The 18,598-nt window shown below is 48.3% G+C and overlaps 1 protein-coding gene across 1 annotated transcript in view; it reads left to right on the top strand.

The window, feature by feature from the left end:
* PKNOX2 (PBX/knotted 1 homeobox 2) overlaps positions 1-18,598 on the top strand; it is a 1,229,177-nt gene that overhangs the window by 351,567 nt on the left and 859,012 nt on the right. The window contains exon 3 of the mRNA XM_086957319.1: positions 2,540-2,682. Within this exon, the coding sequence (XP_086813445.1) occupies positions 2,540-2,682 (143 nt within the window). The remainder of the gene's footprint in view (positions 1-2,539; positions 2,683-18,598) is intronic.

The raw sequence follows: 18,598 nt of genomic DNA, 5'->3' as shown, positions 1-18,598 counted from the left end.
ACTATTTCAAAACCAAACTAACATTTTAATTGGTTCTACGTAACACTTTCAAACTCACATAATATTCACCCATCCTCCCAGTGCTCATTCAGCGTGTTACCATGGTAACTCCCACCTAACTAAGCACACAGGTGAAAAGTTCATCATACTATGTTGCAAATCAACCCAGCAAGGGTGTTTGACCTCTCAATACACCAGCTTCTCCAGTGCAATGTTTCTTTAAATGACTTTTTCCCAACCATTAGAATTACTTCTTTCAAAAAATAGAAGCATGCACCCTAATTTTCAGTGTTGAATTTTTGAGAAACCACCACTCAATCCTTCTTTTTCAAGTGCACTGAATCTCAACCATTTTTTTTCAGAACTCCTACTTTCAAACTGCCATTTCATTTCCACGACTCATCTGAGTACAACCACATCTACCTTCAAAATGCCTAAAGTCTGGATTGTGGGACATAGCTATATTCGCTGGAGTGAAAAGTATGCAGCAAACAGAGGTATTCCCAACCTTGAATTACCAAATGTGGATATTATGTGGATTGGCCAGAGAGGATTGAGATGTCACCAATTGATACCATTGGTAAAATCCTTTATGCATCTACCACACCCTGACCTCATAATTGTGCACTGTGGTGGCAATGACCTGGGCACTTTGACTGGGGTAGGTCTGGAAATGCTTTTAAAGGACACCTTTGGGCAATTGATGTCACTTTTTCAAAAAACTGCCTTGGTGTATTCTAATATATGCCAAAGGCAAAAATGGAACTGGTCTAACCAATTTTGTCCACAGATTGAGAAAGCAAGGAAACATGTGAATAAATCTGTTTCTGCTTTCCTGAGAGACTACGGTATGGGTTCCATATACCACAATAACTTGCGTTACAACATGCAAGGCATCTATAGGAAAGATGGTGTACATTTCTGAGATGAGGGGAACAGAGTCTTCCTCTTGAATTTTAGACTGCATCGGTACCTACTTGTGCATCAGTGAACTCTCGCAAGTCAGGAATCAGTGTTACAGTAGCAGAATTACCAGGTTGGCTGGTGCAAACTGGCAACTCAAAAGGTCTACATTCTCTTAATTCCCTATGCGTGTATAAAACTCCAACAATGTGCTCCTTTTTAATGAGGGATATTACAAATGAAACTTTAATTTTTTGTATTCTGAAATGTATTGTCACTGTCTTGTTCAATGAAGGAATGAATTAATCTGATGTTCTTCTTCTAATAGTTGTTTCCCGTCTCTCTTAAGCATTGGAGATCCATTGCATATTGTGACCTGAACCGTGCAATTGGGCTCATCCTGCAGGCCCACCAGTTGGTTTCATGGATTTCTTCCATGGTTAAGGCATATCTTTGATTCCCCTTTTGGTGGTTCTAAGCTTGTGCTTCACAAGTGGTGAATAATTGCCATAAAGCAAATACTGTAATAGATGCAACGGGAAGCAGCTGGTCCCACAATTCTGACATGAGAATAACCCATTGACGTAAGGGAACGCCACTTTGGAAAAAGGCTCGTAATGAATTCTTGAAAGTGTATTCTATACTGCTGAAAAGGGTATGGCACATCTTATAAAGGCTCCATTGACAGTCTCCACTTTTGTACAGACAAATATCTTGGTTCGTACCGGTTTAAGCATTCAGCAAACACTTTGCAATCCACACCTGTAAGAGCATGAGTTGCTCTTTCATCAGCAACATTTTAAAACTTGCATTTGCTGTAAAGTATTGCCTTGCCCAGATGGGGAGATTCAGTTAGATGCCATCCAGCTGATGTTGAATTTATTCGAAGGATTGATGGCAGTTTCTTCAAATAAAACAAAATGTTTAAAACGCAACTAAAGGTCCTCGACCAACGTATGTGGTTGAAATTAAAGCTTTAAAGTTTTTAAAACAAAATTGTCCAAGGCAATTTATGCTAAATTAAGGCCACCGTTTATAAAACGTTTTATGTACAATATAATGTCCAGTCTCTCCATGGGAATTGTATTAACTAAGACGTGTTTATTTTTTGACCTCCAGGTAAGAGTATTATGGAAAAAAACTTTGCTTCCTTGTTATACAAGCATCATTACCTTTCCTACCAATTATTATTGAAACCTTAGAAAAAAAATGTTGCTTACTAATTTAATTAAGTTTCGAAACTTTACCAATCCAGAAGGGCAAGAAAATGTAAGAAGCGACGCAACGATTGTGTGAGAGAGAAGTTGCTAATTTAGTCATGTGTGTTATGGAGAGTGCACCAACCATTTGTAGCATGGTAGACAATAGAAGTGCGATCAAAGTTTGTGTTCTTGTGTTATACTTGTTTAGTTTGTAATGAAAGTTACAATGAAATGTAGTTTAGAAAATAATGTAATGCTGTTTCTGTAAGGTTTTAAGAGGTTTGATTTAATCTAAAAGGCAGGTTTATTACATCATATTTGCAGTTTGTAGATATTGTGGCATCCAATTCTTCTTTGGTACTTTTCTTTTTTCACGTTTGCTTGAATACCTTCATGTTTCAGACTCATTTATATTTTCATTTGTTTCTCGACAGATGACGGTCACCACTCAACAAACTGCCAAGGACCAGCCAGTTCGCATCCCTGCACCTCCCGCAGAAGCCAACACCCCTGTTCCCTCCACTGCCCCCCTCGATCCTCAAGCACAATTGGAGGCAGATAAGCGGGCTGTGTACAGGTATAAAAAAGGTTTATCTTCAGATCTTATTTGCATGATTGGAGCTGTACCTTCAGTTATTTTTACTTTGTAACCTAAGAATAATTCATCAGAAGAAATTAGACAAAACCTTCTTTCTTTCTTGCATGATATTACAGTCTTTTAAGCATTAGAACTTTTATGCTAAAACACACCAGGTGAAATCAGGCACAGATTGTTTATCTGTTTCCCAGAAAGCTTCAGATATGCAAATACCATTGTATCGTTGTAGAACTGTACAGATGGAAATGCAGAACTGATTACTGTCAGGACCATAATTTTGCCTAAAGTTTTACTAGCCTAATGTATGCATTAAAATGTTGTGTATATCTTGAGGGCATTGCTTTGAGGAACTTCCATCTGTTTCACCGGTAAGGCTTAGTCTGCGGGTACCAGCTCTGAAGCATGCATAGGTTTTCTCTTGAATACTCTAAAGTGGAGCTGCCCTGAGAATCTGAAATTCTCTTCCGTCGGAAATTTTAACAAATGTATCGACCAGAACTTACAAAAAAGAGGTGAAAAGAATTTTATGAAACAGATTACTTCCATAACAGTGGTTCTGGGCAATGCCATGATCATTTGACACACTCTCAATGAGCTACAGTTGCATTGGCTACCATAGTCTGCGCCAAACTATTGGATACCCCATGTCAGCCCCCGAGGAAGTGAAGGTCGCAGACCAGTCTTACCCTGGGGTGCTTCATGCTGACCTCAGGACAGGATGAAGGTAGGTTAGAACAGGGGGGAGGGCTGGGTTGTTGAGTGTGCTATATAGGCATCAAGAGAGGCATATCCGGCCTCTTTCTGAAGCCAAGCATCACCAGGATAGGGAAAGATCCTCCCGCCTGCCCTACATGTTGTAGGAGGTCACTGGTGGTGGTTGATTACCAGCGTGTTGCTAGTTTAGGACAGGTTGCAGGGTGTAGCCAGTATTTTGGGGGGTGATGAGTCACATGTGGGCCTATCCAACCCTCGGGGAGAGGAAGGGAGCACAGGTGGCAGATGGCAGTGCGTAGGATGTGGGGAGCAAGAAAAGGAACTTCAAGGGTGGATGTTTGTAGGGCAATTGAAGGAGTGACTGGTTATATGGACCGAGGTCAGCAAGTGAATGGGGGTAGAATGAAGCAAAGGATATGGACTATCTGGAAAACTGAAAGCAGGCGAGTATGAATGGTGCGGGGAGAATGGAACTGTCTGGTTCTCTGTCAAAATTCATAATGTTGAGATACGGTTAATACATTTTAATAGAATGTTAGCAACCCTGTCCTAGTAAATGGCCTTCTACTCTGATCCAGCAACGAGGAGTGTGGTTACAGTACAAAGTGCAGTCATAGACAACAAGCCTTTTAGGAGTGGAGTTCGCTCCCTTGCCATGCTATAAAAAAGGTCATGGAATAAACACTATAATACAGACCAGAGAATAAGTTATGCCTTTCACTGGAAAGACCCTCTGAGTTTTTTCTCTATCTTTGTTTTTGCCGTTACTTGACAGTGTATGTTTATGGAACAGGTTATTGCTTTTGTCTGTACAACACTCTGATACCCTTCACGCTTTATAAAACTCTCCTAATAAATAAATATATATAAATAAATAAACGGGGGTCGCACAATTAGCACAATAAAAATGAAGGCCTTGCCGGATTTCTCAGTGAACAAGGATTACTGATTACAATATAGTATTTAAACTAATGAAAGTTTACATAATGATGAAATTGGATACCCCCTAGTCACCAATAGGCACTTAAAGAAACTGAGTCAATAACTGTTTGTAGCAACCGCTCAGAAAGTCAGGTGTTAATAGTCTTCATCCGAGTACCTGAGGGAGTAAATGTTTTCAAGCAATTTCAAAAACGAAAGCACCATGCAGTAATCTGTTTAGGGCAAGTAATGGTTCATTAGATAATGAGAACCCTCTAATTCCTTCACCAGACCGACTTGATCTCATTATTCAACTAATAACTGCTATTCCTTTCTACATGATCGGTTTAATTCTCCCACCACTTCCAGTGGTGACCCCACTGGCATTGGTGCTCATCCCACTACTTTGGTAATGTGAATTGTTTTCTTCTGATGATCTTTCCTCTCCACATCATCAGTCGGTTGATATCTTGAAAAGTTCAGACTTTTCTTGTCCATTTTCTCTGCCTTGGGCTGTTGGAACCCCAGCAATGATTCTGGTTCCACTTCCGCCATTTTTGAGGTGGGAGTTCATTGATTCCAGTAAGTAATTTAGACAATTTGTTTGCCTCTAAACCCTTTGCATTATTGACATATACAGTGCAGTAAAATAATTACTCAAAACAGACAGCCAGAGCAAAAGGAGTGCCTCATACGGCACCCACAATACACGTAGGTGATAACAACGATGGATATCAACATGTTCAGCATGAGCATGACAATGGTCACACAAAGAATTGGTTACAAATAAAAATAATAACAAAAACGCAAAGAACTGCGCCACGTTGCTTCCACCAGACAGAGATAATTGTCGCATATATATGGAGAGTCCGTGCCACCTGGAATCACATCTATCAGGTATACAGTGCGCTGGATTCACAGCAATAGGTCTGCGATATCAGGCGGGGGGAGGAGGCTCTAGATATAGACCCCTGTAGTTGGCCCACCTCATCCAGATCCTATAATGTTTTCTAGGGCACCCCCTTGCTTCAAAGACCAGGATTTCCAGGCCCATACTGAAGTCCATTTTCCATACCCCAAGCAAAGGCAGGGATTCCTCCTTCCAGGCTCGGGCAATGTCTCTCTTTGCCGATGTAAAGCCCAAAAATAAAAGGTGACGCTTGTACCTATTGCCACCTAGGCCCTCTGTAATATGGAAAATGGCCAGCTTCGGGAAGAAGGGAACCTTCCACCCCAATACTTCAGACAGGCATGTAAGCATTCTCCTCTAGAACCTCGACCGGTTAGGCCAGGACCACACAGTATGTAGGAAGGTACCCTCCATTGACCCACAGCTAGACAATGCGGAGATGCAGCTAGACAATGCGGAGATGCAATTAGCCCAGCCTGCCACAACCTGTGCCTTGTATAGTAAGCTCAATAGAGATATTTAAACTGGATAAGGCGCAGGAGAGCTGCGGTAACCGCATTACGCGGGGACTCTAGATTCTCCACCCAGTCATCTTCCTCTAGGGGGCCAAAATCTTGCTGCCATGCCTCTCTGGTTTTATATAGGGTGGTGGGTGTAATGTTGATGATCGTACAGTATATTTTAGTGATCATATGGTCCCCCAACTCCCCCATAAAGACTTAAGCCTAAACAGCGTTAAATTCAGGTATCTCTGTAAAGCAGGATATATAAGGGGTAAAAGCATGTCTGAATTGTAAGTAGCAGTAGAATTGTGTGCGGGGTATATCATATTCTGTTTGTATATCAAGGAAGGACTTGAGGGTACAGCCACGCATAACCTCCCCCACTGTGTCTATTCCAATGGCCCCCCCAGCACCGAAAGCCAGGCAATCGTGCCAGCTCTGGTAGATGCCTATTATTCCATAGTAGAGTTTCCCTGCGGAGCCTCCCCCACCAACCCATCTAGCAAAGCACAGACTTCCAGATTTTGAAGATGGTGACAGGGCAAGCGGTAGCTCTTTCAACAGCGCCACCGAATAAAGCGTCATGTGTAAGGCAGTATCTCCCAGCAGCCAACATTTCACGGCATAAGCCTTGTCCCCACAATCACCATACCACAATTCGTTAAGGACTAGAAGGTGTGAGGCCAGGTAGTACACATGAACATCCGGAGTAGATACTCCACCGGAGGTAGCACAACTCGCGATGCACCACCGCCCCAAAGGAACTGGGCTAGAATAGCGTTCAATTGATAGAACCACGTCTGCTTGATCGGGTAGGGGTAATTCTGGAACTGATGAAGAAGGCGGGGTAGGGAAATTCTTTTAAAAATAGCTGATCTGCCAAAAAGAGATAATGGCATATGAGACCATACACGTGTCTGGTCGCTTACCTGTGTCCACAGAGGGGCAAGGTTTTTTTCCACGCCACAGACTGGGACGCTGAGAGGAAGATAACCAAGTATTTGAAGCCATCTGGAACCACAACTACTTCCTGCGACCAGCGACCAGCGCCCAGCCCCCCAGCCGACCCCCCCGCAGCATCCACAGAAATGATTTTCCACGATTCATCTATAAGCCAGAGGACTTGCCAAATATTTGCATAATGAAAGGAGGCGTGGGCCAGTCTGGTCAAGGTTTGTGAGAAAAAATAAAACATCCTCCGCATACAGTGCTATGCGATTGGAAATTCCCGGTGCCCATTCAAAACACCGCATCTGGGCTTCCACTAGAATCCAGGCTGCCAGTGGCTCCATTGCGAGCACGAAAAGATATGGGGAGCCCTGGCGTTCCCCCGTCCATTGTGAAAGTGTCTAAAAGCCGAGTCAGCCACCCTAACCAAAGCGGTTATATCTGTATACAGTAGGCGAATAAGCTTCAGTAGCTGGGGGCCAATATTTAGACGGCTAAGCAGGGCATAGAGGTAAGTCCAGCTAAGCGAGTTCAAGGCTTTATACATGTCCGCCAGAAGAAGCGCGGTGGGCACCCAAGTCTGGCAACTGCAGCTATAGCATTGTGCGCGTGTCTATTTATTTATTTTTTTGTGTTTTATAGAGCGCAAACTTGACCCGTTAGGGTATCAGAGCGCTTTACAGGATTGAAACTTGTATACAAAAGAACTTAGTAAGGGGGTGGAACATTTGGGAAAAGAAAACCAATATATATATTTTACAAGAGCGAGAGGTCCAAGAGTCTAAGGGAGGGATGCCCAGAGGTGTCAGGTGGATACAATCCGGTGAATCCAAGGTTTAGCAGTAGTAAGGTATAGAACAAGTCGCTGAGGTGAGTGCCATGCAGGACTTAGGCAAGGAATTTACCCATTAGGAAAGTTTTGGCCTCCTATTTAAAGCGTGCCAGGGACGGAATTTTTCTGATGGCGGGTAGGAGTGAGTTCCATATTCTTGGTGCAGCCCCTGAGAAAGCCCGATTGTACGTTTTTTTCTTTTGCAAGCACGGATGCTGAAGCAGGAGGTCTCTGGCGGACCGGGAGTTTCTGGTTCCTCCGGATACCACAAGTTTCCAGGTGAGAAATGCAGAAGAATTAGTGTATAGAGCTTTGTGAGTGATACAAGCAAGTTTAAGCTGGATTCTGGCCTTGAGAGGAAGCCAGTTAAGAGCTTTCAGGTAAGGTGAAATGTAGTTGAATTTCTTTGAGCCTGTTAGCAGTCTGGTGGCAGCGTTAAGGCAGGCGTTTAAGGCAGCCAGGGAGATCTTGGGGAGGCCCAAGAGAGTAGAGCAGCCATAAACGGGTCTGGAGATGACTAGTGCCTGGACTGCCATTTTGAGGTCGGGAGCGTCGAGGAAGGATTTCAGCTTTTTTAGATAGCTCAGATGAAATCTGGTGGTTTTGGCCATCGAGTTAATGTGGCCACGCATATTTAAACTGCAATCTAGGGTTATTCCAAGGGGTTTGGCAGAGTCCACTCTGGTCAGAGTGCAGTTTAAGGCAATGATCGCTTTGGTCCATTCCTGAATGTGGGGGTTGTTTTTGGTGGGAAGATTAGAAGCTGGTCAGATGTGAGCCACTGGACAGTCGACTTCAAGGCCTCGTTCAGGGAGAGGATCTCTTCGGGAGAAGAGATTCTGATATAGATCTGGGTGTCGTCGGCATACATGTGGTAGGAGATATTGGCTGTGCGTAGTACTTCTGCTAGCGGTTCAAGGTAAAGATTAAAGAGGGTAGGGGACAGGGTTGATCCTTGGGGGACTCCGACCGTGATCGGAGAGGGAGCGGACAGTTTACCGTTGATTAGGAATCTCTGAGAGCGGTTCTGTAGGAAGGACCTAAACCATTCAAGAACAGGGCCATCCAGTCCCAATCTGAGTTTGAGGCCTTTGAGGAGTATTTTGTGGTTGACCGTATTAAAACCCAAAGATAGGTCTAAGAGGATTAGGAAACAGATTTTGCCTTGGTCAAGGGCTTGGAGGCCCTCATCCACGATGTGGAGAAGGGTGGTTTTAGTGCTGTGCCCTGGCCTGAATCCAAATTGGAAGTCGTCAAGTAGGTGGAAGTTGGTGATGTGTTGGCTCAACTGCTCTTGTACACATTTCTCCAGAACTTTGACCAGGAGTGGGATGTTGGATGTAGGTCTAAAGTTGTCTTGGGAGGCGGAATTCAGCGTGGGTTATGTTAAGATGGGGATGACTTGACCGTCTTTTATAGAGTCAAGTATCGACCCCTGATGGAGGGAAGCACTGATTATTGCTGTCCAACTAGGAATGATAGATTGAGAGGCGGCAGGTAAGCAGTTAGAGGGGAGTGGGTCATTAAAGTGGTTGTTTTGGTTTAAGGAGGCTAGAATTTTTGATACGGAGAGGTTGTCATAATCTTTGAAGAAGGACCAGCGTGCATGGTTTTTGGGTGGTGTCTGGGGAGGCAGCGCAGAGAGATGAGGCAATACCGCGGGCGGGTTGGGAGTTGGTAACAGATCTAAGGTTGTTTCCTAGGGCAGTAATTTTGTCGGAGAATAAGGAGGAAAATTCCTCGCAAGTTATTAGAGATGTAGGAGTTTCTTTAGAGGTTGTAGCCAGTTTATTGGATTGGTATTTGACCATTTCGAAGAGCTTGCAAGGTCTGTTCTTGGTGTCCCCCAGCTCTGATCTGAAGAATTCTTTTTCTGACTTCAGGATGTTCTTATTATAGGCATTTCTGGTCTGGCGGGGAAGTTTTAAGTGGGCAGCTGACGGGTGCTGTCTCCAGATTCTTTCTGCCTGCCTGAGGGTTCTCCTTTCGTTGTTGAGGGATCCATTAAACCAGGGGTTTCTTTCTTTGATTTGGGTTCTTTTTAGTTTGAGAAGAGCATGATCATCCAGAATGTTAGATATAGTTTTGGTATAGTGTTCTGTGAGGTTGTTGACTGTTGTGATGTAAGGGGGGGGAGTCAGTCTCACGTCTTATATTGTGCCACATGGCATGACCCAGCATAAAGCATGCCTGGTCTGAATGAACCAGCTCCGTGATGTGTAGGACTAAGTGATTGCCAATCACCTTGGCCAAGAGCTTGGCCTCTACATTGAGTAAAGTTGGGCGGTAGGACAGGAATTGTTCCAGGGAGCATCCCGGCTTCAAGAACACTACAATTTCGGCATGCTGCAAGTCAGGAGGAAGACTATCACTCCCTGCAGAAGGTTCAAGAGCCACTAAGTGCATGTTTAGGAGTTGCAGATGGTGTTTCTGAAATAATTCGCAGGGGAAGCCACTCGGACCCGGCGCCTTTCCCGCTCGCATACTGAGCAGCGCAGTCAGCAGTTCCTCTAGTGACACAGGAACATCTAGTGTGTCTCGTACCTCATTGGATAGGGTCCGAGGTGGAAAGTCATCGATACATTTCTGGATGAGTGCCGCAGGCAGAACCTCGTGGGGGGCATATAGATCTGCGAAATAAGTGGCAAAACAATCTGCAATGGCAGACGGGCCTGTAAGCGCATTGTCATCAGAGCCACGTATACATGCGAGCGTCTGAGGGCGCAGCGCCTGTTGACATAGACGATGCAACAAGGCACTAGACTTGTTTCCACACTGATATATCTGGCTACGAGTGGTGAGCCAGTACAAATGGGCTTCCTCTCTGGTGTACGTCTGCTGTATATTCACCAGGTGTCTGCGCTCAACACGTCCCTCTGAGTCTCTACTCGCACGTTCCAAGTCGAGTAACTGTGCCTCAAGTCGTATTAGTTTGTCGCAGCACTGCCTGCGCCGCTACATACAAAAAGCGATATCGGCCCCCCTGAGGGTGGGTTTCAACTCCTCCCATAAAATAACAGGAACGGCTACCAAGCCGGTACTTCGGGAGAGGTATGCTGCAAGAGATTTGTGAAAATGTGCTCTATATTCAGCGTCTCGTAGCAGCCATGGTGATAATCGCCACTGAAATTAAGAGCACCTGGGAATTAGAGACAGGAGAAGGGAAACCGGTGAGTGATCCGATAAACCCAGAGGGAGAACATCAGCTGCAAGGAATCTATGGGTATGTGCCCCTGAAAGAAAAAGATAATCTAACCGCAAGAAGGACTCATGTGCGCCGGAGAAAAATGTGTATGTACATGTAGTGGGGTATAAGGTTGTCCACGAGTCAATCCATCCTAATCCCTGCACCAGGGGTAGTAGTTTAGAATCCTGCGTCCCTGTCATGCGAGCCGTGACATGCCACCTATCTTGCGATGGAGAGAGAACATTGTTCCAATCTCCACCAACCAACGTCAATCCCGACGGGAGTTCAGTCCAGAGTGCCTTCAGCTTTTCAACAAAGGACCACGATGAGGGGGGGGCGGGGGGGGGGGCGCAATGATACTGCCCAGAACAATGGGTTTCCCATAAAGAGTCCCATCAATCACAACAAATCTACCCTGGGTGTCCGACCACGTCTTTTGATGTACGAAAGGGACAAACCAGTGTATAAGAATCGCACCCCCCCGGGAGCCCCTAGTAAATCTTGCTCGATAGATATGTGTGAAACCATACGTCCCCAAGCAAGGTGTCTTGGTTCCCGCTAAATGAGTCTCTTGGAGATGGAGAATGCCTGCCCTATGGTGCTTAGCTTGGAGCAGCACCGCTCTTCGCTTGATCTTATCAAGCAGGCCTGTGGTTTCCAAACTGTGCGCCGCGGCGCCCTGGTGTGCCGTTATCAGGAGCCAGGGGCGCAGCGCACAATGTGGGAAAGGAACTGTGAAAGTCGCACTAAGAATGTGTCACTTTCGCCCCCCCGCCTCCGTGATGAATAGGTTGCTCTGCCCCTAGTCTCTGCCTTTCTGAAGCAGAGCATCACGGCGGCGGGGTTGCACAAACAGCGCACACAGGACTCGGCTACAGAAATAGCTGTGAGGCCCGCCTGCCAATGAAGATCCAGGCACTTCTTACTCAAAGGCAAAAGATGATGCCCATAATCCGGCATTTCGGTGCCTGGCAGTTCTAACCATTAAAAAGGCAATCAACTCTTTCAGCTGCTGATGAGCTGTGAAAGAGATGCTGGTCAGTGGCAGAAAGGAAGGTGTTGCAGCACAGGAAGGGGTCATGCCCCTTGTGGAGTAACAAGCACCTTTGGTTATTTAGATGCAAATAGCATTGAAAGAGTAAATGAAACTAATTTTTTCATTTTTTCCCCTCAATTTTTATATAGAGCTCACCCAACCCAAACATATTGGAGTGCTTTACATGAGCACCAATGAAATTTCATAGGGACATGTTCCTTTTTTAGATACGGAGAGATTAAGTGATTTGCCCAGGATCACAGGATGTTGAGCCAAAACCAGAATCAAACCTGATTCCTCAGTTCCAAAGTGGGTAGCTCTGGCCTCAAGCTCCATCTTCTCCACTCCTCTACCCATGCTCAGGACCTGTCCAGGGAGTACTCTCTTAATATCTATGTCATACATCTGTGGTTCCCAAAGTGTGCGCCGCAGCACCCCGGTGCGCCGTGAAAAGAAGTCAGGGGCGCTGCGCCGCTGTGCAGGATGTGGGTCTGAACAAATATATAATTATCCTCAAAATGTAGTGAACCGGGTTCGACCCTCGACGTCAGCTCAGAATCCTGTGTCATTCTGGGCAAATCACTTAATCTCCCACCGCCTACAAAAACAGAATACATGAATGTATCCTTGTGTAACGTGACTGGTGCTCTTCGGGTCGAGTTTGCGCTTTATAAATCTGCAGCAAAAAAAGAAATGCAGCCAACCAAAACACAGAAAAAGGGTAAAACTTTTCAACTGTCAAATGACATTCACGAATGTTCCTATTATGACGGCTTTTTCAAATTCATGTGCAACGTTGTACCAAGTCCATTATCAGGCAGAAAAATCACATTATTGATGACATATATTTTGGATTCTTTAAACGGTGGAAACATTTAATAATTGGGAGAGAGAGGGGGTGTTCGTGCGCTGCTTAATAAACCTGTGGCGGTATCCCAGTGTTCTCTCTGGGAGCACAGATACACATAAAATGACTGTCTTTAACCTCCATTGGGTGGGTGGGTGCAGGGTCAGGTCCTTGAGGAGAGCATTGGGTGGGTCAGGGGCCTGGTGGAGAGCGTTGGGTGGGTGGGTGCAGGGTGAGAGGCCTGGTGGGGAGCGTTGGGTGGTTGGGTGCAGGGTGAGAGGCCTGGTGGGGAGCGTTGGGTGGGTGGGTGCAGGGTCAGGGTCCTGGTGGAGAGTGTTGGGTGGGTGGGTGCAGGGTTAGGGGCCTGGTGGAGAGCGTAGGGTGGGTGCAGGGTCAGGGGTTTGGTGGAGAGCATTAGGTGGGTGGGTGCGGGGTCAGGGGCCTGGTGGAGAGCGTTGGGTGGGTGGGTGCAGGGTGGGGGGCCTGGTGGAGAGCGTTGGGTGGGTGGGTGCAGGGTGGGGGGCCTGGTAGAGAGCGTTGGGTGGGTGCAGCCTCAGGGGCCTGGTGGAGAGCGTTGGGTGGGTGGGTGCGGGGTCAGGGGCCTGTTGGAGAGCGTTGGGTGGGTGCAGGTTCAGGGGCCTGGTGGAGAGCATTGGGTGCATGCAGGCTGAGAGGCCTGGTGGAGAGCGTTGGGTGGGCGCCTTATGCCCTGATGCAGCCACACTCTGCCAGCTTCTGTCCTTGCCTCACTCCTCGTTGAGGGGTCGTCACTCATGACTGCTGCATGTTGGAGAGTGTGAGGGGAAAAGGGTGCAAGGCAGAGGGGAGAAGGGTGCAAGGCAGAGGGGAGAAGGGTGCAAGGCAGGAGGGAGAAGGGTGCAAGGCAGAGAGGAGAAGGGTGCAAGGCAGAGGGGAGAAGGGTGCAAGGCAGAGGGGGGAAGGGTGCAAGGCAGAGAGGAGAAGCGCCTTGAGACCTCACAATGACAAGCTGCGCTTTATAAGAACTTCTGACATTGACATTAACAAGGGTGCAAGGTAGAGAAGGGTGCAAGGAGGAGGGGAGAAGGGTGCACAGCAGAGGGTAGAAGGGTGCAACGGGGAGGGGGAGAAGGGTGCAAGACAAGGGAGAAGGGTGCAAGGTAGAGAAGGGTGCAAGGCAGAGAGGAGAAGGGTGCAAGGCAGAGGCAGAAGGGTGCAAGGCAGAGGGCAGAAGGGTGCAAGGCAGAGGGGAAAAGGGTGCTAGGCAGAGGGGAGAAGGGTGTAAGGCAGAGGGGAGAAGGGTGCGAGGCAGAGGAGAGAAGGGTGCTAGCCAGAGAGGAGAAGGGTGCAAGGCAGAGGGTAGATGGGTGCAAGGCAGAGGAGAGAAGGGTGCAAGACAGAGGGGAGAAGGGTGCAAGGCAGAGGGGATAAGGGTGCAAGGCAGAGGGGATAAGGGTGCAAGGCAGAGGGGAGAAGGGTGCAAGGCAGAGAGGAGAAGGGTGCAAGGCAGAGGGGAGAAGGTTGCAAGGTAGAGAAGGGTGCAAGGAGGAGGGGAGAAGGGTGCACAGCAGAGGGGAGAAGGGTGCAACGGGGAGGGGGAGAAGGGTGCAAGACAGGGGAGAAGGGTGCAAGGTGGAGAAGGGTATAAAGCAGAGAGGAGAAGGGTGCAGGGCAGAGGGGAGAAGGGTGCTAGGCAGAGAGGAGAAGGGTGCAAGGCAGAGGGGAGAAGGGTGCTACGCAGAGAGGAGAAGGGTGCAAGGCAGAGGGGAGAAGAGTGCAAGGCAGATGGGAGAAGGGTGCAAGGCAGAGGGGAGAAGGATGCAAGGCAGAGGGGAGAAGTGTGCAAGTCAGAGGGGAGAAGTGTGCAAGGCAGAGAGGAGAAGGGTGCAAGGTAGAGAAGGGTGCAAGTAGGAGGGAAGAAGGGTGCACGGCATAGGTGAGAAGGGTGTAACGGGGGAGAAGGGTGCAAGACAGGGGAGAAGGGTGCAAGGTAGAGAAGGGTGCAAGGCAGAGAGGAGAAGGGTGCAAGGCAGAGGGGAGAAGGGTGCTAGGCAGAGAGGAGAAGGGTGCAAGGCAGAGGGGAGAAGGGTGCTAGGCAGAGAGGAGAAGGGTGCAAGGCAGAGGGGAGAAGGGTGCAGGGCAGAGGGGAGAAGGGTGCAGGGCAGAGGGGAGAAGGGTGCAAGACAGAGGGGAGAAGGGTGCAAGGCAGATGGGAGAAGGGTACAAGGCAGAGGGGAGAAGGCTGCAAGGCAGAGGGGAGATGGGTGCAAGGTAGAGGGAAGAAGGGTGGAAGGCAGAGGGGCGAAGGTTGCAAGGTAGAAAAGGGTGCAATGCTGAGGTGAAGTAGGGTACCAGAGGAAGGGGGAGAAGGGTGCAAGGTGGAGGGGGAGAAGGGTGTAAGGCAGAGGGGGAAAGGGTGCAAGGGGGATGGTGATGAAGTTAAAAATGTCCCCCCCCCGAAAACCTTTCTGCGGATACCCATGATCAGAGCCCAGCTCACGTAAACTTCTTGTAACGCCACGGAGCTCATTGAGCCTTTCTCTAGCCTGGTTACTTTTAGTGGGAGTGCTTCATACTACTCTATGTATGCATTAAGATGTACTTTATAAGATCTTTGTGATTGCAAATAAAGTTTTATGGCAGTGATGGCTACTCTCTGAATCCTTCATCACGTCTAGGCTTGAGTCTTCATGTAGACCAGTGGTTCCCAAAGGGTGCGCCGCGGCACCCCGGTGCGCAGGTAACAAAATGGTGGGGAGCCACGGCCAACTGCCAATTAGGTCAAGGGAGCCACCGGTCAAAAAAGTTTGGGAACCACTGAAGCAGGCCATTAATGTTCCAACTAAGGACTCCAAGCTCTCTACTCCCGCCCCTATCTAGCTCCGGTGGCATGTATGGCAATAACGTAGAAGCACAGGAAGAGTGAAATGGACGGTAAGAACAACTCCTAAGTCACACATTGCAGAGAGCATAGTGGCATTAACAGAAGGAAATAGCAAAACCCGCACAAAATGTCCAATCACCCCCCTACCCCAATACCTCATAGACATAGAAGTATCTGTCGCGGCATGGTCCAGGCCAGAACCCCAACAGGGGGTAACAGCTAGGAGCAGCCAATATATTCCCTGTCCAAGTCTCTTGCCTATAGAGAAACAAAATAACAAAGGGTCAGAGACTTGTAAGACAATGGAAGCCTGCAATAAAAATATCTCGTAAGTGACATAAAGCATACATAGTTACAGTTTTCGGAGGTATATCTTTCAGGACGCTGAGCATTCTGGTTGATCATCAGGGAATCACCGATTGGTCTTGCTGCGAGCCTTGGATCTCTTCTTAGCATGTGTTCAACGTTGTTGTCCACCACCCTCTCCCAGGGGACCATGCCCTGGACCACTAGATGATGAGTCGGAGTCAAGCCTTGGCATAGTGTGGGGCTTAAGCCGGACCTTCACCTCAAGCCACTGAAATACCTTCTCCGAGGACTCAAAGAAATGGGGGTGCAATTCATATATCACCCGTGGGTGGGCTGGGTAAAGCAGGGAGTATGGGAGTTTAAGGCCCCAAAGGCGAGCCTTAGCCTCCAGAAATGACTGCCTGCAATGCTGTACGAGTCTGGTATAATCTGAGAATATGAGAATGCACTGCAAGTCATTCGGGTGTGAGCCAGCTCCTGAGCCACGTGGTGAGGAAAACCACTGTATCCTTTTCTTCGCAACGTTCCAGGAATCCAATGAAGCGAATATTATTCTGACGGGCACGCCCATCTGCATCCCCACCCAGCGTTGCCAGACCCCGCGTAAGAGATTTAAGGGTAGACACCTTCTTTGTCAGTGTGCCCAGTGTCTTCCACTTCTGATATGCGGGATTCCGCCTCCGTAATCCGCTGCACCGCATTGCGGACATCATGCCGAAGCAACATGACATCTGCGCCCACTGCACCTTTTTTGTATTCCAACGATTCCTGCGACTGAGTGATCGCTGACAGCAGGGTCGCGTTATCTGGTATTTGGTTCTCCGAGTCTCCCAACGATGGCCCCGAGGCCAAATTCCCCAGCAAACTTGTCCATGGTGCATTGCATGGAGGATACGCCAGGCTGCTTAACCTTGGCCATTATGGCGACGCACAGGGCCAGAGAGGGCAAACCAACCATCTGGGTACTGCAATTTCTCCCAATATGCGCCAAGGATCATGGGCGCTGCAAATCCAGTGTAGCCGCCATGATGAAAGGAAGGGAGGACCAGACCAGGCAGGCAACCGTACCCACAGGCCAGACCAAGCCAAGCCTATGCTTGGCCGCATCTGTGAGCAAGGCAACCCCAGCCACCCCTAGTGAGTGTCCTGGTACAACTCCTATTGCATGCTGCAGCTGGTGCCTCAACAGTAGGCAATGTCTCCCAATCACCGGTGCCAACTAACTTATCTAGGAGAGGGCACAGCAGCAACGCAGTACATATAGGAGTGAGTAGAGGCACCAGGAAGAACAGTGTCCGCGGCCGGTACCACCAGCTGGGTAAGTCTTCAAGAGGGCATCTGAGGTGGGCAGCAGCAGTGGCCTATTCAATGGGTGGAAACACAAAAGTTCCAGAAAAGCCCAAACCCCAGCAGACCGATCCGATGATCCAGGGGCTGAGGTAAGTAGGAATCCCACCGTGGCATATACCAACAATAGCCCTAAGTGTGCACGCTCCAAGCTCCGTAGCCAAGCCCAATGGAGAGACCAGGACTCGCAGTCAAAGCCCCCACGTCAACACGGTGCCCACCCTGCACCACAGCAGACCACCAGGTAAGGATGGGCGAGGGGGGGCACCACGCAGGCATTGCAGCACAGCCCAGGACGGGGATCCCACCACAGCACCCAACCGCCACCTACCGGGTCTGCCGGGTGAACAACACTTACAACGCAACTTTTACATCGCAGAGCCTTTACAACGCAACCATTAAAACGCAAACTATTACAACGCATTGCTCTGGGGGGCGCTCTAGGATAGGGAATAGGTTAATTTACTATCCAATAACCTTCCCTAGTGTCCACGGGGACTGGAGTTGGAATAGTAAATTAAACTATTCACTATCCAGCGCCCCAAAGCACTATGCGTTGTAATGGACTGCATTGTAATAATTGCGTTGTAAAGGCATGCAATGTAAATGCATGCGCTGTAACGTCATACATCCGGTCTGCCGCGATGCCAGAGCAGGAATGGACCACACAGTCGGCGAGCCGTCCACCAGAGCGGGGACTCCCAACGCTACGCCCACAGCTCCGCTCAGCAGGCACCATCTGTCTCCCCATGTCTCCAACAGGTAGGCCCCTAGGCAGGGAGGCCCGCATCAGCAAGCATCCAGATTCAAGCCGAAGCTGGCCCGATGCCTCCGTTTCACTCCCGCTGCATCCACCATCATTCACTAGGCCTCAGCCGCCCACATTTGCAGCCCCGCCATCTCAGGCCCAGTGCAGGAGATAACTGCAGGAGCCAACGAGGCAGGAGAGTAGTCTGCCACTGTTGGATCACCTCTCCGGCAAGCCCCATCTCGGAGCTCTCACCACCACCCTCCACCAGCTCAACCTGGTCACAGGCCCCATGGGGGAGGACACACAGGATGAGGGAGTGGGTCGGCAGGGCAGCAGGGCAGCCCACATGCACTAGGCCGTCAAGCCGTCGGCACACAGCAATCCTGGCAGAGTGAACTCATGAACAGCACCACAGCTGAAATAGGCACTCCTCGACCACATATAAGTTCTGAGATAGGAAATTAGACACTCAAAGGCAGGTTCAATAGCGGATTAATGGCAGGCTGCCAGGTTTGTGCTAAAGCATATCTGCCAATCTAGACGGCTAAGCCACGCCCCTAGTAATATATTTACTAACATAAAAGTTGAACTAGATCGTAAAACATATTAATACAGCTGCACTGAGTGATTATTCCAACATTCCCATAAGATCCCAGCACCAATTAAAACAAAATCCTGAAAAGCTCAAATTTGAGTAACTAATAACAGTAGCACATAAGCATCACAG

This window comes from Lissotriton vulgaris, chromosome 2_1 (genome assembly GCF_964263255.1).
Source record: "Lissotriton vulgaris chromosome 2_1, aLisVul1.2, whole genome shotgun sequence".
NCBI classification, from domain to species: Eukaryota; Metazoa; Chordata; class Amphibia; order Caudata; family Salamandridae; genus Lissotriton; species Lissotriton vulgaris.
Note: the sequence above shows the minus strand (reverse complement) of the source record. Positions and strands in the feature narration are given on the sequence as shown.